The 20,853-nt window shown below is 39.5% G+C and overlaps 2 protein-coding genes across 5 annotated transcripts in view; both read left to right on the forward strand.

The window, feature by feature from the left end:
- LOC131547141 (diacylglycerol kinase beta) overlaps window positions 1-5,663 on the forward strand; it is a 145,478-nt gene extending 139,815 nt beyond the window's left edge. For all 3 annotated transcript variants that reach the window (XM_058787486.1, XM_058787483.1, XM_058787484.1), the window contains one exon: window positions 1,082-5,663. In XM_058787486.1, the coding sequence (XP_058643469.1) occupies window positions 1,082-1,177 (96 nt within the window). In that variant the 3' untranslated portion in view covers window positions 1,178-5,663. The remainder of the gene's footprint in view (window positions 1-1,081) is intronic.
- A 2,967-nt stretch (window positions 5,664-8,630) lies between these two features.
- On the forward strand, window positions 8,631-20,212 carry etv5a (ETS variant transcription factor 5a). Of its 2 annotated transcripts, none has more exons than XM_058787752.1 (13): window positions 8,631-8,788; window positions 10,517-10,652; window positions 10,752-10,845; window positions 11,041-11,088; window positions 11,445-11,495; window positions 13,285-13,408; window positions 13,503-13,787; window positions 14,689-14,975; window positions 16,369-16,428; window positions 16,546-16,614; window positions 16,871-17,040; window positions 18,194-18,301; window positions 18,414-20,212. In XM_058787752.1, the coding sequence occupies exons 2-13, from the start codon at window positions 10,605-10,607 to the stop codon at window positions 18,642-18,644; spliced, it is 1,575 nt and encodes a 524-aa protein (XP_058643735.1). In that variant the 5' UTR covers window positions 8,631-8,788; window positions 10,517-10,604; the 3' UTR covers window positions 18,645-20,212. The 2 variants fall into 2 exon arrangements, with proteins under 2 accessions (XP_058643735.1, XP_058643737.1); XM_058787754.1 differs by having other exon boundaries at window positions 18,194-18,295.
- The last annotated feature ends 641 nt before the right edge of the window (window positions 20,213-20,853 follow it).

A 20,853-nucleotide genomic window follows, 5' to 3' on the forward strand; every position in this document is an offset into this window, starting at 1 on the left:
CATACACACGTTCACGAGAGAGTGCCGTTGCAGTGGATGACGTAGGCATGTAAGCTCTGGTGAGAAGTGACGAAGGCAGAAGTGCAGAGGAGAGAGCAAAAAAAAAAAAACACCGTCCACGAATTACAAGAACAAAATGAGGGTTTGTAAAGAAAAATGTCGGAGGATTTTAAATATAAACCAAGAGGAGACTGGTTTTCCTTTGCTGTAAAAAAACCAACAAAAAAAAAACCTTGTTTCTCGAGATATTGTGAACACGCGGGGTGATTTTCATTTTTGGGTGAACTATCCCTTTAAGACAGAATTCACCTCACCTTCAACTCAATTGCTTGGCCCAAACCTGAGTTTGATTCCACGCCAAAGATCTCATTTAACATTGTACATTGGAGTCAGACCCATGATACAATTGGGTTTTTTTTTTTTTTTTTGCAAGTACTTGTTGGTTCTGTGAAGTTGCAATGGAATATAAAAAACATATTTTAGAAAGTGACCACAGTCTCTGTCTGCTCTTAAAGTTCACAAGAGTATGTGATGTAATGTGAAGTCAGATACACCCAATGCTCAATGATAGGTTTCAGTTCAGAGCAGGACCTTTTTCTCCATCTCAGAAAATTGCCTCCTCCGGTCTGTTGCAGCTTTGTACATTCACCCATCCCAGCGAGCAGACTGTTAATTAAAACACTGTCATGTCACACCCTGCCATTGACTGATTATGTCATTAAGAGAGGGGAATAAACATGCAGCTTTCCATCTGCACATAGCGCCAACACAATGTCCTCCGCTATATATACATCTCTATCAGCGCAAGCTCTATAAAAAGTGTGCCGCTGTGCTTTTAGTCCTCTCTAATTTGCCCAACTGTGCAGAGGGGAATATGGGATGTTATTTCAGTTTCAAGGTCAGCTCTCGCGTTCTCAAATTTGTGCCTGTTAATCTGGACATGTGTGACTTCTGTCAGCTCATTTGCTGAATGTGAACGAGACAACTGCTTAAAACAGTGAGTAATTAACAAGCAGAAGGATTTAACCAACTGTTCAGATTTGGTTGTCTTCAGAGAGTAATTTTGCCGCCTTTCCTGCAGATACGGATCACGCATAAGAACCAGGTGCCCATGCTGCTGGGACCGCCACAGAAAACCTTCTTCTTCTTCAAGAAGCGCAACAGAAGTCGGGACTAGACGTGGGACTCCAAAAATCAACCATTTTTCTACAATCATACACTCAAGCATCTCCACCTTCCTCAGCTATATTTCTTCATCTTTGGGAGGTGGGACCCAAAGAGAAGAGACCTTCCAAACACTTTTGAGACAAATCAATACAAACACAACACTGTAATGGATCTCTAATCGACTCCATCTCCCAACACAGCCTGTTATTCACAGGCTGAACCAGTTGAACAGACCCTCTTTGAGTGTCATGACCACTTCCTGTGTCTTATCATCCAGAACGTCTTATCACAAGCTTGTGACCTGTAAGCTATGACTCAATTCCAACCAAATCCCCCCCTACCAGTAGGCCACTGCCTTGGGATCACACTGTGTGCCCTCTCCCCCCTCTTGAGACGGCTCATCAGAAGATACTGCCAATTTCAAAGAGAGAAAGAGAGGACCAGAAAAGCAAGAGATTCGCCCAGCAAAAGGAAAAGAAGTGTGTTCAAGTGAGAAGAGAAGGAGAGCGAGAGACACCCTGACACGACGTTCTTCACATGAGAGTTGGTGGTGCACATATGGACGTCACTGGGCCCTGGCTTAGCCAAGCAGGACCAGGGAACAAACTTTCCTCCTAAAGGAGCTTACTGAATTATACATCAGTGCATGCAAAGCACTCATTCCAGTGCCTCTCCAAGGCCCTGCAACATGCCACCACTAAAGAGATGAAACAGCATTCTCATCCATTATGAAGATGTTTATGGGGTCTGCTGATAGGGATAGGTTAGACTGGCCTGAAAGAGATTAAACATTTCAGCTTCTGGTGTTTGCTTGGGGCAGTTTTGGTGTTCACCCTCAGGCCGCAAGACTGACCAGTGCAAGTTTTGTTATAGTTAGCTGGATGTTTATTTAATCCCATACTGCCCTCTAAAACAACAGTGCTAGTGTTCAGTGTCTCAAAAATGCAGTGTAAGTTTAGAAAACCCTTAGAAGAGAGAATTAGTGTACTAAAACAGTTTTACCAATGAGCATTTATATAGTAATAATGTGGCAATTTGTGCAATAATATGATGATTTTATCATATTTTTTAAGCCAAATCAAAATAGCGTACCATTAAGTTTGTGAGTAGATTCTGTCGATAAAAAAACATCTTACATAAGCTGTTGGCTAGATTCAGAGGGGTTTGAGAACTATTCAACTGGGAGACTTGCAACTAGACTAGCTGAAGAGCAATTTAAGACCATCTTAATAGCCTTTTCACACCAACACGAATGTATGGCACAGAAATTCGGTCCAGTTTTCGCATGTGATTTGTCTGTTCAGACCAATGGGAAAAACGGAAGAATGACTGATTAAAAAATGCAACTTCACTCTATGACAGTAGGTGGCGCTTACAGAAAATGAGTTTTATGAGGGCATGTGATCAAAAAAGTGAGAATCGTATTGGTTGGCTGGTTTTCTTGATAATGCAATCTATTAAAAAAATGGATTAGAGCATCTTTCTGAAAAACAGAATTTTCGCACTAAGCATTCGTCTTGGTGTGAACAGGTCTTACACCAGCTAAGACCGTCAAAGCAGTTTAGACCAGTTTTAAGCGTTTTATCAGCAAGCAAAGATTTTAATTATTTTTTTATTTTTTTACAAAAGGAACATTAAGGACGTAATGGTAACATTTTAAAACAAGGATTAATTTGTTAACATTTGTTAATGCATTAGATGTCAACATCTATTATTGAAAGTATATGTACAGCATTTAATAATCTTATTTAACTTTAATTCATGAACTTAATTGCTTGGTTCAAGTTCAATTCCACCACATATATTTATACTATTGTTCATTGTTAGTGCATGTATGTTCATATTATGTTAAATAATGTAATACAACCTGAAACATCCATGAATATGAAGACATTAACATTGACCAGGATAAATCCTGGTAAATAAATAAATCCTGTAAAAATATTCTCAATTGTTAGCTCATGATGCATTAACTGATGTCAACAAATTAAATATTGTTATATTTTGTTACAGAAACAATTTTAGAAAAAATTTGCTACGTATTTCTGAGAAAACAGAAAGTCTCTTCACTGAAGCTTACAGCATCTCCATTCAGAGGCGGGCTGAAATCGATCCAGCGCTGGTATTAACACTGAATCCTCTGGTCCTCGTCTGTCACAACAAGCTACTGCAGTGGGGTTTGATTTACTGCTGCATGGACGGAGCCTAAATTTAACTTCCTATTTCAGGGAGTGAAACACTATTCCTAATTGCAGCATGAAAACTTCAGCTTGCAATTTCAGGTCGACAGTCAAGCGGGTGTGAAAGCGGCCCAGATGAATGCAGAGAACAGAAGTTACTTACGGTTACGGTCAACAACAGTGACTTAGAGATCCAAAAAGTGAGCTTTTTCATTTTTAGCCCTTCTGAGAAGGCCCGTAGAGTATATAACTTAAAGATGCCCACTATGTATCAGTATTCATATAATCCAAGAGCCTTGTGTGCATATATATGAATGTGTTTAAAGGTATAACTTAATATAGTATCAGAGATTAGCTAATGGGTCACATGATTGACTGTAGCCATCAGGCAGATGTGCCTGATATAGATCAACATGCAGTGATCATCAGATTCTTTCGCAGTGTGCCATAGAGCGCAAAGGTCTGTGTTGGAACTGTGTATATATTTATATATATTTCACCAATACAGAACTGGGGTCAGATTGACTTAAAGTTAAGGTGTTGACTTTGGAAACTGAGCTCTTACCAGGGTTAGCAGGTTAACGTTCCCTTTAAAGAACACTGAACCGCAGAAGCTACGCCAGTGTCCTAAAAAATGCTAATCTCTCCATATGACCACAGAACAGATGCTCACCTCCAACCAGCGAGTCGGTTTATCATAGAACTTAATGGTGGATTTGGCTAAAAGAGCCCCATTGTTCCTGTGGTCATTGGACAGATGGTTTATCCTGCGTGACAGTCTGGTGTTTAAAAAAACGGCGGTTTGGTTACAAGTGCATGTTTACAACTACTTTTCATTTTACAGTTTAGAATGATTTTAAACAGTCATGTATATATAGATATTGTTTATATTTTCTCTAAAGTTTAACCACCGCATGCCTGCTGAAACAAAGAAGACAAAGACGTCTGCTTGAAGAGAGACCACGCTGATTGTTGCTACTTCATTAGTTTCACATGATTATATTTTTGGACCTTATCCAGGCCCCTTGTATCTACCCACTGTGCTTTTCCTCAATCCGTTAGTAGCATGTTCATTGTACAAGTACCTCTGTGGATGTTCTCTGTTCTGTTTCGTATTTTGTAAACTGAGGTTTGGCGCCAATGTATGCCAATCGATGGGCGACTGAGGAATGTCAAGTTTGGAAAATGTCATACCGATGTCACCTTCTGTGTCATTTCTGTGAATAACTGATAGCCTTAATTTACCAATACAAAATAGCATTTTGCCTGGAGCAAAGACTTTTGCAATACAAGTCGCTGAAAAAAAAAATCAACCAAATGAAGGAACAAAATAGGGGGGAAAAAACGAGAGGTCAACATCTGTTTTGCTGTGTTGCAATAACTCATTTTTGTTAGTGTCATCACACCGGCCTACTTGCTTTTAGAGTGCGTGGTGATAGAGCAATGTCCTGCACATCACAAATGAGCTACATGATGTCTTTGACACCACATATGTCTTCATTTGTGGACTGGACGGCTTTTATCTATTATTTGTTGCTGTCCTGAAACTGTGATTGCTCAATCTGCCCATCACTGTCTCTTTTCTCATAACAATAACACAATTTTATCTGTCAAACCGTGCTGCCTCTTGCAGGGTTGTGCTTTCTTCAGAATTGAACTTTAAATTCAGATTAACTGTAACTTCTTTTTTTGGAAGTTTTGAAGATTGAGGGTTTGTTGGCCTCACAGACAGAGAACGATGAATGAATGAAAGAACGTTATTTTTCCAGGATGCATTCGCTGTTGAGTTTTTTAAAATTACAATTCAATGCATTCCTCTTCCTGTCATTCCAATTCAAATGCAAACTCATGAGTGGAAAGGAATACGATTTTGTTCAGTTCTGAATTTTGCCCAACCCTGGCATCTTGAGACCAAACCAGGAAAGATTTCTAAGGGCGGTGAATCAGAATCCTGCACTTAAATATGAAGAGACAGTACGGCTTATCTCAGTGTAGCTCTATTCTTAGCTGGGCCAGATGAGTGGTATTGAGCATCACTGATGCAGTAGAGCCCGTATCAACCCTGAATGTGATGTTCTACATGTGTGCTTAACTCACTGTCTTATTCCTGCCTTAGGGTTAGTGTGGTTTGTAGCAGTCCATCTGTGTGGTAGGCAACAAGGTTCAAGGACAGGTGTCCTGCAGACTGAGATGGGGTTAAAGGGTGAATCGTGCCCTCGAAAGACCCACTTAGACTCTGTTACTCTGGTTCTTGTAAACTGTTGGCAACCATGTTAATGGACAAAAGAGTTTTATTGAATAAAAGGAGAGACTGAAGCTTTGCGTCTGGTGTGGGTCATTGGGTGGCTCGGCCGGGATGCTTACTCGCATCCGGCAAAGGCGCCCGACACAATCCTCTACTTAACGTGATTGAATTTCAGTTCACACAATAAATCACAGATTTCGGTGCTCCTGTGCTGATGATATGAGGCACTCTGGGGAAATACTGTGAGCTTTTAGCATGGTACTTAAGATCCACACAGTTCAGTTCTTATGTCAGCACACTTTAACATTTTTGACACTTCATCTCTCAGACAACACCTTCTGTCATGATTGCACCTGTATAGACTTGCACACTTGAGTTTCAATCATACCATGATGCAACAGCAAGTCATTGTCAGATTTTCTAATTCAGTCTTTCCAAAGTACTGGGTGTGTTATTCTCCCATTATACCGTACATTATGCTGACCCTGCACACCGAAGTGAGAATCTGTAATGAGTACTGACTAGATTTTGTGGCCTCCTCTAGACTCTCAGAAAATTGTAACTTTAGGGGTAAAATTGGGGGGAGTATGCTCAAAGGGTATGCACCCCTTAAGTTTTGATTTTTGGTACAAAGGTGTGCTTTTGGAAGGTATTACCCCAGTTACAAACTGTTATTGTGCTGTAACCAAACATTACATCCTGCAGGATTCATGATGAAAAATGATCCAGGTTCACTAAGCTCAACATTATGGTTCCAAAAGGGGGTTTTCACAGCAAGCTTAAAACAATTTTAGCGTGTAAACATTTTGTTAACCTTAAAGCGTCTAGAAAAATTAATATGTGCTTTTATAAAATTAACTTCACATTCCTGCTTAAATCCTCAAAACTGGCTCTATTTGCTTCCATTGTAAGTGCTCCACTGATTTGCTTTTTTTAAAGAAATCAAGGAATATATCTTTTTTTTTTTTTTTTTTTTTTTGGGGTGGTGGTGATTAAAATCATCCCGCAAATGCTGCCATTTGAGCTCAACTTTTAATGAACCCAGAATTTTACTTTAAATCCTCTCTTCACTAGCAGTGTATCTCACAGTGCAACACTCAAACAAATATTAAGAGGACATCTTATCAATGGGAAAATATATGTACATGATAGTCATTTACAGTATCAGATGGTTGCCGTGTGAAGCTGTATGACTGTTTGTTTTCGTCAGACAGCCCTGTGGCCTCTGCACTTGTAAATACAGTCCTGTTAGAAGAAAAATGCAGATGACACAACAAGAAGCTGTGAGCTGGGGCGAAGCCTACGCGTCTTGGGTGTGCAGAGATAATGAAGCAGGAATTATCTCTCCATGAACTATTAATAGTCATCAAGTCCCATCATGTCTCTCTTTGGGAGAGCACCAATGGCCCGAGGCTGCGTTAACCTTCGTTCCACTTCATTAACTGTCTGTACCAAGCTGATTTCACACAGGTTTCTGGGTGTATTCAGTCATAGTGCATAGGTTACGTATAATAACAAGGCTTAAAAGTTTAGATTTTTCTGTGTGTTACATTAGATAACAGTGTAGGAATCTGATTTGCTGCTCTGTCTGTCACCCCTCATTTAACTCTATTGTCATGTGCGGTACATCTCCTTCCACAGATTAGCCCACATTTCCAGAGAAGGGCAGGGTGCCAGAACTGTCACACTGACCCAGTCATGGGCACAAATAAGCCCTTCTCATTATCAGAGTGAGTGGTAGCGGATCATTTCAATATTTGTCCCAAAAATGAAAGATATCAAAGAGACGGGTGCTGCTGATGCCTGTGTCAACACCACTCTGGATTTAGGAAGCAGAATAATGGAAATAGAATATGCTCTTGGCCACCCCTTCCCACCTCCCACCACTTTAGTGAAAGGTGCTATAAAAAGGAGACCCTGACAGCTCGGCAGAGCTGAAAAGCCCAGCTTTAGCAGCGTCAAGCAAGAGAAACAATGACACCAGTAACTGCATACTGCACATCTTGTTCATGCTATCATTGTGCTCCTGTGAAAGTGGGCTCTGCTCGAAAGCCAGAAGGATTTTGAAGATTATCCTCCTCACACTTGACGCAGAATTTCTCTCCCTTCTCTTTTTCACAGAAACCGCTTTGTTAAATATAGATTCTAGGACATCTGGCCTTGACCACAATAACACATTGTAAATCCCTTGCACATCACAAGATTGTGCAGTTCATTGTGTAGCAGATAAAAATAATGATATTGTATCAAATTAATAGTTATATTAATTATATACCTTTTTTACTTTGAGTAAAATTAATGTTTGGGCATGTTTAACATTATGATTTAGAATAATAATTAAAAAACTTTAATAATAATAAATTTAACATCAATATTTTCTATTATTATTTAAAAAATAATTGATTTGCATTGCCAATTTTTGCAATTTTTATTTTATTTTAGATTTTTACTAAATTTTCCGAGAGTTTATTTTGCAGAACAAAACGTTAAAGTCTCTTCAAGTTATGTTAACCACAGACTTTTTTTTTTTTTTTTCTCTACTCATAAACTGAAAAGTACTATTCTAAAATCCTGTAGGAAATTCCACAGGGAATCCATTGCGAACTAGTCCTTCCTTTCTGGTTGAATATTCAGTTTATTATTCTCACATAATGAGCTATTTGCAAAGTTTTTTGAGACATGAAATAACCATTGATTAGTGTATTCGTTTACCTTATTTCGTTGTGCGCAACTCAGCTTTGTTTTAGCCTACTCTAAATATACTCTAAATAGCGAAGTGTCCTCCAACTTCTGATGTGTTTTGCTGGCGATTCTACTTCTGACTCTCTGGCCCTTTAAGAGCCTCTGGAAACGTGCGGGGAAAAATCTTGAAAGTGAATGAAACTCAGCCATTCATAAAAATAGGACAGACGGGGCTTCGATTGGTCGTTGAGCGCTTCATACATATTCCAAGTCTTGCTCGCAAATCATTGGTTTAGAGATATGAATGACGTGCGCTCGGAGCCAATAGGCTTCCAGATTCAAATGCCTCTCGAGCCCAAGGGAAAACCGAGCAGTCCATTTACAAAACCTCATTCAAGTTTTGAGTGTCGGAGAGAGCGCATCTATTGATCAGTACGCGCGCGCTGCATCCTTTTGGGATTAAAATCTGAAACGTGTTTTTTCAGTCCACTGCAGGAGGCGCGTCATCTCTACGGTGAGTTTAACCCTCATTCCTCAATTATTTATACGGCGTTCACTGAAATATCTGTTTGAAAGCGTTTTTTTGCGGCAGCGCGTAAGTTTATCGTGGGTTTGCAACTGCAAATACAGCTATCTCGCCTTGGGGGAAAGCGAACGCCATTTTCTCCGAGAGAGGGCTTATACTGTTTGGCAACCATTTTAATGCATGAAGTTTTTCCTTTCATATTTTGCGCCCTTGCAGTCTTTACAGGAGCTTGTGCGCTCAGCATTAGTGGCATTTATAGGTGAGGTCGGTGCAGCCTGAACAGTGTATGGTTTTGTGAATGGAGGTCTCTCTTTTTCCCCCCTCACGGATCGAGTTTCACTTCATTGAGAAAAACAAGAGGCCGTCAGGGGGCTCAGAGTGGGAGGAGGTCCTCACCCCTGCTTATATCTTATATTTACTTTAAGCACTTCATTTAAGGCTAGGTTTATTCAGCTTATTTCCGCATAATACACAAAATGCATGATGTATTTGGAAAAGTCTCTTTATTCTAAAAGGAAGAAAAAAAATATATGATAGAGATTTCAAATAATTATTAGCTCCTGACTTGCGTTTACTGGTGGTATTATTTTGTGTTTTTTGAATTAATACTTCTTACTTATTTTCTTTTCTCATGCATTTTTGCAAAGCTGACACACAGCTGTGGTTTTAAGCACGGTAAGCTTGAAAAAAGTGCGAGCTTGTTCGCTCTAAGCGCAAACTGTACTTGAACGCATAGCCGCTGAAGTTTTCCCTTCGTTCATTAGTTAGCTCTCAGGCATCTCTCGTGGTAGCAGATAATTGATAGCGTTTCTAAATTCATTAGTATTTTACATGTTGATTAGACTTCCATAGTTTCTCACCTATTATGTAATTTCATTGTGTGTACATGTCGGTTAAATAAATAAATAAAAATCAAATTGTTACATTTTATAAGGTGTGTGTGTGTGTGTGTATAATATCTCACACAAACCACAATCCAAACTTCTCATAAAGAGTAACAATAACACTTTACAATTATTTTTATTTAATTTAACAGTTAAGTGAGGAATTGTTGTTTATTGAAACCGCATCACAAGAAAGGTCAGAATAATAAAAAATACCTACAACAATAACATCATATATAATTACACTTTAAACGTAAAAAATAAGTAAAGAGCTGTTGTTTTGTTGAGAAGCAGCACAAGAAAAGTTACCATGGTCCTCACAGTCGCCCCTTCCAAGTGTGCAGTTGATCTAGTAAGTTAGTATCCAGTGTTCCTCAGAATAGATGCTTGGCCAGCAATTCAGTTTTTCAATGTTTATTCATGGACTAGTTATATAAGTGGAATATCAATGTAGTGTAACACGAAATGTATGCTTTCCATTTTCCTCAGTTTATCTTAATATGTTCACGATTCCTTTCATGGTCTAATCGGCAGCACAGATGGTTGGCTTTGCTTATGTAAGCTTTACATTCATCTCTACTGTGGATTGCATTACGCAGCTCTCTCTCTCTCTCTCTGGCTGTCTGTCTTTACACATATGCTCTGTCAGGAGGGATGTTGTGATGGGCAACAGAGAGAGAGAAGGGGGAAGATGAATACGCAGGATCAGATGGATCTGAGGGTTTTGTCTGCCTGTATGCAGGGCTTGGTGTTTTGATGTGGGACACACTTGACTGTCCAGTAGATCTACCGCGTGATTCATCTGTTTATTTTATTTTCTTTTTTTCATTAGAGAAAACAGAAGACCCGGAGAGGTCAATATAGCAATCGCTTTTAAGCGAAGACCCTTTTCTGGGAGCTTTCTTGAAGACCCAGGTGACATGGACGGATTTTATGACCAGCAAGTACCATTTATGGTCCCACCTAATGTAAGTAAATTTCTGCTTTTCTGTAGATGCATAAAGCTAATGGGGTTTTGTTTTTCAGCATTAAATTAGGCAACGCTGACCATAAGTGTTTTTCCACAGCAAAAGTCATTACAAGTGGAGGGACCGTATAGCCGAGCAGTTAACGACAGAAAAAGAAAGTTAGTGGAAACTGAACTCGCTCAGGACACAGAGGGTAATTTCAACCTAATGAACATGACTAATGCATGTTTAGCAGATGGATCTGATTATTGAGATGCATTAACAGCGAGAGAGCAGTAGTTTGATTGATGCTGTGATTGCTGAATGCTCCCTTTTCATTTATTAAATACTTGGATCATAGTGGGTTTTCATGCTCTTAGACTGTCTTGTCTTTGCCTGTCATCTGTAGAACTTTTCCAGGACCTCAGCCAGCTGCAAGAGATCTGGATCGCAGAAGGTTTGTAAACATTTTATTTTCATGCATGTCATTTTTGCTTTGTCATGCAACCGACATTTATGTTTCAGACTCATGAATATTTCTTATAATATATGCATGTGGAATATATAATTTCGTGATACACTTTGTCCCAGCTGCTGTTTATTTTTCATGACGCTCTGGCCATTTAATTTGGTCCATTGCACTAGCTTTGCAGCAGTGTCCAAAAAGTTGGCACTGAGATGGCTGTTCATTTTTCGCTGAGCAAAAAATACAAAAATAAATGTTGTCTGACAAATTGACATTGATCTGCGGATTGTTTATCAGCTGGGAGCATTGTTTGCAACTCTTTCATGCTCTCCAATCTCTCTCCACAGCTCAGGTGCCCGATGATGAACAGTTTGTCCCAGATTTCCAGTCGGAGAGCTGTGAGTACCTTGAGATGTATTATTTATTCTCCTTGGCAGTGTACTTTGGATGCAGTCCAGAGAGGGCTAGGGAAAACAGCAGAGGCTGAACTCTTGGAGCTATTTATTATTCATCTCTTGCTCAAATTTAAAGCCAAAGTTTCATGGGAAACAAAGGAGATCTTAGACTAAGAATGGTGTTGAGTGGCCAGACAATCTTGTTGATTTGAGTTGTTGAAGATGCCAGCAGTTATGGAGCTCTTATTATAGTGCATATTAGATATTTTAGCATGCATTAACTTTTAAAGTAATTGATTTGCTCTTTAACATGGTCAGCGGTGTAACATCCCCACACACTCAACCCAATAGCGCTTTGATTTATTAGGGCTTAAATGGTCTTTCCGCTTTTCATTCTTGCCTGAATCCTCTCAGCGAGAACCCCCACAACTACCTATTTTTTCAGTGAAATCAGCCGATTGGTATCAGCATCACATGATCCAAGCTCATAATCAGATTTCACACTTTCATGCACTCCGTTCAGCCTCTGGAATGGACCGGATTCCAGCAGGAAGGGGGAGAGGAAAAGGCTTCCCCTCACGGCCTACCTAAACCCACCAAATCCTCAGCTACTGAAGCTCTTTTCATTGAGGGTTCTCAGTCCAAACGCACCCAATTTGTTAGAGCCTGGCCGCAGGAATAAAAGCCAAAGGAAATACTTGAGGAACGCTCGGCAGGGCATTTTATGTTATTTTTCCCCCGTTTTGTCTCTGAAGTTTGTTTTTGTTTTCGTCTGATGTTGAGGCTAGGAGACAGGGTGTGTACAAGGGCATGCGTTTTGCATGTCATTGTGGCGTTACTGAAAAGTGTAAGAATGTTATGAAGGTTTCTGACATGCTGTTTATAAAATCAGGCACTTTTTGAATGTGAGCCATAGGTTTCTTCATGTGGCATTCTAGTGCAAGCTTTTCTTACAGTCTTCAGTATCCATGGGTCATCTGGACGTCACATGGCACCCCATGCCCTCCTACACTTTCCCAGTACCGTATCAATGATCAGTGGCCTCTTCTTTAGCAATAACCTCAATGGCCACAGAGCAGAAAAACTTCTCACTTCTCACAAATGACATATTTGTAATGAAACCTGAGAGATTTCTGTCCTTCCATTGAAAGTTCACCCCACAAAAAATGTAACGCAGCAAAAAGTTAACTAAGAGACGTAATCCGCATAAATAGAGCAGTTTAACCCAAGTCTTCTGATGAACAGATTTGTATTTTTAACAGGTTTTTCTTCACATAAAATAATCACACGGAGCACATCAGTTGTGGTCATTTTCAGCGAACTAACACTTTAACAAATGCTTTGAGCTTCCACGTGCCTACCTTTTGTCTTTTAAGTACAGTCTGGGTGATTTATATGGCTCGACTCGTGTGGATCCAGTTGCGTTGGCCATTATGTGGCGCCGGATATGAGAGCTTGATGCAGAGATCCAGGGGCTAATGGTTACAGTGCGGGGAGGAAAATCATTCACAATCATTGAATTACGACCACACTGATTCATGAGTATTGACTCGGCTATGATGGAAATCTGAGGGGAGCGCTTTGATTGCATGTGTTGTTCTGCACCATGATACTGATGGGCAGAACGAAGAGCTTTTATGCCTCGCAGTCGATTGTCATTACCCGTGAAATATTGCGGTTTAATGGTCGAGAAGAATCTCCTTCTGAGGCGTTTCACTGCACTTCTGTTGATGTGTTCGACTGGATGATCTGCTTCGTTAGAAACATCTCTTTCTGCTCTTTTCTCTTACAGTGATGTTTCATGGCCCACCACCGGTGAAGATCAAACGTGAACTGAGTCCCTCCAAAGAACTCTCCCCCTGTAGCCAGGATAGAAGTCCCATGCCGTATGGAGAGAAGTGCCTTTACAGCTACAGGTACAGGTTTTTTTTTTTTTAGATATCCACCTCAATGTCATTGATATCATCTTGTCAGCATGATGAATAATTGTCTTCGTTTTCCTTAATACAGTGCCTATGAAAGGAAGCCCACAGCTGGGTTTAAGCCATTGACTCCTCCCTCAACGCCCGTCTCGCCATGTGTCCCCACCAACACTCTGGGAACACGTCCCCTGCATGAACAGACTCCTCCTCCCGTATCCAACTCAACATTAGGGCAGCGTCTCCTTCATGGGCAGCCTTCAATGACCAAGACCACCCCCAGCCAGCAGGCTCTCCCTCACCACAGCCAGAGCCCACCTTTTGCAGTACCCTGTCCACCCCTAAACCGTGACACTCACTTCAGTAATGAACCTAGGTGAGTCTCTGCATGGTTTCAGGACATTTAAATTTTAGTGGCGCATATATATGTATATATACATACACATTTTTTGCCTTAATATTAATATGAAGGAAAAAATATCTACATTTATTGAGAATTTTTTGTGTGTTTGAAAGAAGTCTCTTGTGCTCACCAAGTCTGCATTTGTCTGGTCAGAAATACATTAAAACAGTAATATTGTATAAAAAAAATACAATTGCTGTTTTCTGTTTTAATGTATTTTATTGTAAAAGTAAAGCTGAATTTTCAGCAGTCATTACTCCAGTCTTCAGTGTCACATGATCCTTCAGAATTCATTCTGACATGCTAATTTGGCGCTCAAGAAACATTTCTTTTTATTATCATTTCTTAATGTTTTGTGGAAACAAAACATTGGTAAAATTCTAAAGAATTTTTAAATAGAAAACTTTTGTAACATTATAAATGTCATTTTTGACCAATTCAATGCATTCTTGCTGAATTAAAAAAATAATTACATTTGATAGTGATATAATATATTATGGCAGTTGACCCCATGCTTGTTTTATAAGGTCAAAAATTGTGGTGTACGTCACTGCTGGGGGGCTCTAATAACATGACCCCCGTGGGAATAGATTGGCTGGCATCCTGCCCTGCCACCTGTAGCTGAATTCCTGGGAGCTTGCCGGAGAATGTGTGGCACATCATTTACAGCCTCTAGCAGAAGACTCTAAAGTGCTAGTGCTAAGCTGCTCTTTTATTCAACCTGTGTCACATGACTAACACATCTATATTTTAACATGCTGTTTGTTTATGACTTCCTTGAACTATAAGCAGCTGCTTAGATTTAACTGAAAGTGCACTGTGTCATTTACTCCAAAGTTGTTTCTGATTTTTGAATGTTGTTATTGTCTTGCAGGTTTCAGCGGCAACTTTCAGAGCCTTGCCTTCCATTCCCACCTTCTGACACCCAAGGAAGACCCAACTTCATGCCACAGGTCCCCAGCACTTCACCAAGAGATGGAAGGCCACCTTACCATCGCCAAATGTCTGAGCCCCTGGTTCCTGTGCCTCCTCAGGGCTTCAAACAGGAGCTCCTAGACCCCCGCTACGCTGAGCAAGGTGTTCCCAGCATGGGCCCATCCCAGGCTGCCTTCCACCCGATGGCCATCAAGCAAGAGCCACGAGACTTCTGCTTTGATTCTGGTGAGGACTGTCCCATTTCTTAGAAATGTATTCAAGTGTTCACAATCTGCCTGGGCTTCACAAGAGCTGTCTGGGTGAGGGCATGGAATGTATTTTGTGTGCTTGCACGGGCCTGTGACTTTTAGCGTTGTTTAGTGAGGTGTATACGAACAAAAGCATGCACACATGCAAACCTTGAACCTTTGCGTGCAAAGAGGAGACATTCGGAGAAGGCTGCACTCCTCATACCTAGACATTCCTTAAGTGCAGCATTATTAATAAACAGGGCTGTCAATTTAACATGCTAAAATATTTAGTCCTAGACATTGAAAGAAGTTTCAAAAGGTTGCATTTAAGAGATCATATCTCAGGGTATTTGGGTCATAATCCACATCAGGATATTTTGTTCTTGTCATGTCTAAGCATAGGGTGACCCTATGCTTCCTGATTGTGATCCATGCATTCAGCCTTATGCACTCTTCCAAGTTTTATACTATCCCTCTAGGTTTATGTTTGCCGGTTAGTGATGTAATTCCAAATCCTCTTACCATCCTCCTTATAAATGTGTACGTCACACATTACATTTGCATGGGGGCGGCTGAGTCTTTTCATCTGTACAGCAGCCTAACAGATGATGCATCTGATGCAATCAATGAGGATCGCATACTCAAAGTAAGACAGGAAAGGGGTGGAGTGGCCTGCCGAATCACCAGGACACACAAGGACGGATAAAACTTGATTGTCATGGTCCAGTATCTGACACGCTGGCTAATCCTATTTGGTGACTCAGTGCTCACTGCTAATGCCGCATGTTTCTTTGGTGTGTTGATATGAGCTTAGCCAGCGCTACCAGATGTGTGAGACTGGACATTCACGGCCCAGATGTTCCATCAGTGTTTCAAATAGGCCAGAATGACTATTGTTCATCATCTTGCCTTTTTAGAGCTCCCATAAAACCTGTTTATATGCCAAATGTCTATGTCTGTTCCTTCATTCTAATGAAGACAGTGTTATTTTATAATCGCTGAGTACTGTTATAGTTTTTAATTAGTTTTTTTTTTTTTGTTCAGTATTTATTGTGTTTTGAGATGTTGTTATTATTATTATCTTTTTTATTATTTATTTTTCGATATTTGTTGCATCAACTAAATGAAATGTTTCATTGGAACTTATTCCAAGTTTGAGTTTTTTTTTATACATTTCATTTCTGTTAACATTTTTGTTTCAAGTAACAAATGTTTTATATAGTTTGTCAACTATAATAACCTTGAAAACAGTAAACAATTTTCTAAAGGTTCATTTCATTTTATCTTTAATTATAATATTTATTTTAAATGAACTGCTGACTCATTTATCATTGGTAATTTCTCTTTTTTTTTTTTTTTTAATAATCCCATTGTATGTTGTTTTGCAGAAGTGCCTAAGTGTCAGTCTTCATTTGGGAGAGCAGCAAGCTTCTACCAAAACCATGAGAGTAAGTGGCATAACCATTAAAGCATAAACTACATGACTGCAGCTCCAGCATACTAAAATCATCTTATCCTGTCTTAATCTAACACACAGTGTCTGTGTTTCTTCCCTCTGCCTGTAGACTTCTCATTTGACAGAGATCAGCAGTTGTATTTCGACGACACCTGTGTGGTTCCCGAGAGACTTGAAGGTAAGAGTGCACAAGAGGTCATGTATAGTTTCAAATCAAAGACAAGTTAATGGTCATCTCAGTAGTTGTCAAGTGCTCAGTCTGCATTGTAGAGATTCACCAGGGCACCCCTTTCTTTGAAGAGAGCGCTAGTACTGTGGTGCGAAATGAAGGCTGTGTCCACATTAGCCACATTTGTGCTGGAATTTCTCGCCTGCTTGTTCACGCTGCTCTAGGCAAACTCTAATCGTCGTAATTCTAATCGTGTTCCTGACAGGGAAGGTAAAGCAAGAGCCCTCTGTGTATCGTGACGGCCCGCCTTACCAACGCCGCGGCTCCCTGCAGCTTTGGCAGTTTCTGGTTACGCTGTTGGATGATCCTGCCAACGGTCATTTCATTGCCTGGACAGGACGTGGAATGGAGTTCAAACTTATTGAGCCAGAGGAGGTGAGCGCCAACATTCAGTTTTGCCGTTTATTCAGGCACACGCACCATTTACAGTATCCCTGTATGTTCTTGCTTTCAGTACCTGGGTTTCTATTAATATATTTTTGTGTTAATTTTGGGATAACAGAAAAAAATACTAATGGACACATTAAAATGCGAATAAAAAAAAATTCTAAAATGCACATTAAGTCGGTGCCGATAGGCTTGTGGGCAGTTTGCTGACATGAAGCGCTTTTGCACTACGGGCGTCCTGAGTTTGAATCCTGGCTTGAGGAACTGTTCCGATCCCTCTCTCTCTCTCTCTCTCTCTCTCTCTCTCTCTCTCTCTCTCTCTCTCTCTCACTTCGCTTTCTGTCTACACTGTCCAATAACTATTAAAAGGCAACAAAAAAAAAAGCCAAAAATAAGCCTTTAAAAAAAATAAAATGCACATTAAAAATGCTTTGAGGTGGATTTTATTCATTAAAGGTTGGTAGTATATGTAAAAAATTTTTTTTTTTTAATCTACACATAGATCTCCTGGTTTATTTGACAGCTTCAGGGATTTTTTTATTTTTTTTAAAGCTACAAATCTTACCTCCACATTTTTATATTCCCACCCACAGACAATCAGCTTGAACTCTGTGCATTATGGGTGTTGAAGTTTCCATACTTTTCCTTTCCAAAGAGAACTCCACAGCCTTTTTTCTGTTCTCTTGTCACGTAGTACTGAGTTCAACTACATAGACAACCAAGTTTTAATAAAATCCCTAGTGGTGAATTACCTCTTTAAGACATTTACACATCGTTAATTAAAACACATTTACAGAAGTTCCTAGGTGCTGAGGTAGTCATATGACTTTTTTGATAAGCAAGTCATGTCTGAATACTTTGCCAATATTATTGTCTGACACGCTGTCACTCTGACAAAAGGCATCTGCCAATTCTTAACATTTTGTCAGACCATTTGTGAGCTCTGAATTTTAAATTTTTTTTTTTTTTTTTTTTTAAAGACCACAGTGGCTTTCATGGTGGCTTCAACCAATTTCTCTTAAAGTGACGGTGTACTTCTCTTGAACACCATTAGATTTGAGAGTTTTTGCAGTGTTCCAAGTTTTGTTGCCAACTAAATTGGAACAGCTAATGAAATGACAATCATCGTCCATGTTTTCAGGTGGCCCGGCGCTGGGGCATCCAGAAGAACAGACCGGCCATGAACTACGACAAACTCAGTCGCTCACTGCGTTACTATTATGAGAAGGGAATCATGCAGAAGGTAAAGGCAGGTTCACGTTTCGTTTACTCTATGCTCTGCTCATAATCACAATAGTTGCTGTAATTTGTCCACTTTTTATAAATTTTTGGATAATCCAATGCCTCTTTTCTCTTTTCAGGTCGCTGGAGAGAGGTACGTGTACAAATTCGTGTGTGATCCCGAGGCACTCTTCTCAATGGCCTTCCCAGACAACCAGAGGCCCAACCTTAAAGCAGACCCTGACAGCCTGCCGGGAGTGGACGACGACACGCTTCCGTTGGCGCACTATGACGAGGGGGCTTCATACTTGGTGGACGGTGGCGAGCAGTGTGTTGCTGGGATGCCTTTCCCTGACGGTTACGTGTACTGAACTGTTGATCTGACTGAAACACATCTGTCCCTATTGCCTCGACTCCTTTTGAACTGTTGCCCACTTCCAGATTAACCCTCCCAATAATTAAGAAAGAACGAGGAGAAATCTGCGAGCCACCTTTTCTCAGGCGAGAGAAAGGTGTCAAGGAGGTGAGGAAAGCTGGCTTCCCACGCTTAAACCTTCCTTGTGGCAAACGGTCACTGCCACAGAGAAGAAGAGGTTGAGCTGGAGCCGACCGGTGCCGAAAGACTGACAGATCTCACTGCGAGAATTGTAGCAATTCTGTTTTTGACAATCTGTTTTTTTAAAAAAGAAAAATTGGTAACAAATTATTAAGAGACATCCTCACAGAAAAAGAAAAAAAAAAAACCTTAAATGCAGCACTATTTAATAGTTGCCTTTTTGGTCCGAATTAATTTTGTTTTACCTCCAAACCATGTAGACAAGAAGTCAAAAGGGCTTTATTTTACAAGGAGAAAAAATGACCCATTTGTTTCTTCAGACTTGTTAAGACTCTTTAGAAAGCTGGCTTTTATACAACACTTTTTGTTGAACTAAATGTGGACAGCTTTAATTATGCTGGGGAATACAGAACATGTTCTTTTTGTATTATTTGGTTTTGTTCTGAGTCCTTTGTCATGTGTTGGTTTTATATTAACTTTTTGTTTTCATGCTGGTTAACCCAGGGGTTGTTGATGTGAAGTTAAACCAGAGGCACTCTTAGTATATTTAGTCAACTTCACAGGACTGTTAACCCATTTTAAATGTATTTCTGTACGCCTGTCGCTATTTAATTTTAGTTTTCACTTCCCAAAAAGCCAAAATTTTAATTACAGAGTACATATAATTTTCTCACTTGACAACATTCAAAAGGGATGCACTAGTCAAACTTTCTCCATGCTTTAGTGTAAGTGAAGGTCAAACAACATTTTAGCCTCTTACATTATTATTTTTGGCATCATTCTATATTTTAATGCAGCAGGAGTATCAGGGCCTTGCATGCAATAAGGTACAAGAAAAATACATTTTCCTGGTCAGCTACTCGTTGCCAATCTCAAGTTGTTGAAAGACCACTGCTTCCTTTTGCATGACGTATTCAATGATCAGCTGTCCATTAACATATCGCTTTATGCTGGACAAAGAAGAAATTGTGGAGTTCTCTGCATTTATATTCTCTTTTCCTTTTTTTTTTTTTTTTTTTTGAAAAGATGAACTTATATATTTTTGCAAAGTCTGCATTTATTTGATTTTATTGTATAAGCTGTATAGTTCTGCCTGTAACAGATACCCTATGTATGTTTTAAGTGGATCCCTGTGTTGCAGTGACTGCACACCAGTGGTTACCGGACACCCTTTCCTGGTGGGTTCGAGAGCAGTGCCTTTAAATGAGAGGTGCAGCTCCTAAAATAACCGTTTTCTCATGGAATGAGGGACTTGTCTCAATATCCACCACAGAAGGGTTGTCTGCACTTGTACAGGCTTAACCTTGTCCCCTCACAATGTGTACCTTACACTGCTGAGTTTATAATCTGTACTGGGTACAATAAACTGTCCATTCTGCTTCACTTGCACTCTTGTTCTGCTTTTTCTTCTCCCACATCAAAGTATTTCAGTGACATGTTTGATTTATATATAATGTATAAATATATATACAGTACTGTTCAAAAGGTTGGCGTCAGTAAGCTTTATTAATGTTTGTTTGCCAAGACTGCAAAAATAAACAGCAACCGTAATATTGTGAAATATTATTACAATTAAAATGACAACTTTCTATTTTAATATATTTTAAAATGTAATTTCTTCCCATGATGGCAAACAGAATTTTCAGCATCATTACTGCAGTCTTGATCCTTTAGAAATCATTCTATGCTGATTTGATGAAAATGATTTCCATTTTTTTCCATTACCATTTTTTAGAATTCTGTGATTAAAAGGAAGTCTAGAAGAATATGAAAATTTATACAGGTGCAGCTCAAAAAACTAGAATATCATGAAAATGTTTTTGTTTTTGGTAACATTTCAAAAATAACTTTTGTATACGCCGAAGAAAATGATAAAAAATAAAATTTTAAGGTAAGTGGTTGCACTCAATTTATTTTAGCTACATTTAAAAAATAAAAGCATGTTGAAAGTAAGTCAACAAAATTTCTTTAAAAGTAGCTAAAATAAATTGATTGCTACCACTTACCTTTAAAAAAAAAAGTAA

This window comes from Onychostoma macrolepis, chromosome 09 (genome assembly GCF_012432095.1).
Source record: "Onychostoma macrolepis isolate SWU-2019 chromosome 09, ASM1243209v1, whole genome shotgun sequence".
Classification (NCBI taxonomy): domain Eukaryota; kingdom Metazoa; phylum Chordata; class Actinopteri; order Cypriniformes; family Cyprinidae; genus Onychostoma; species Onychostoma macrolepis.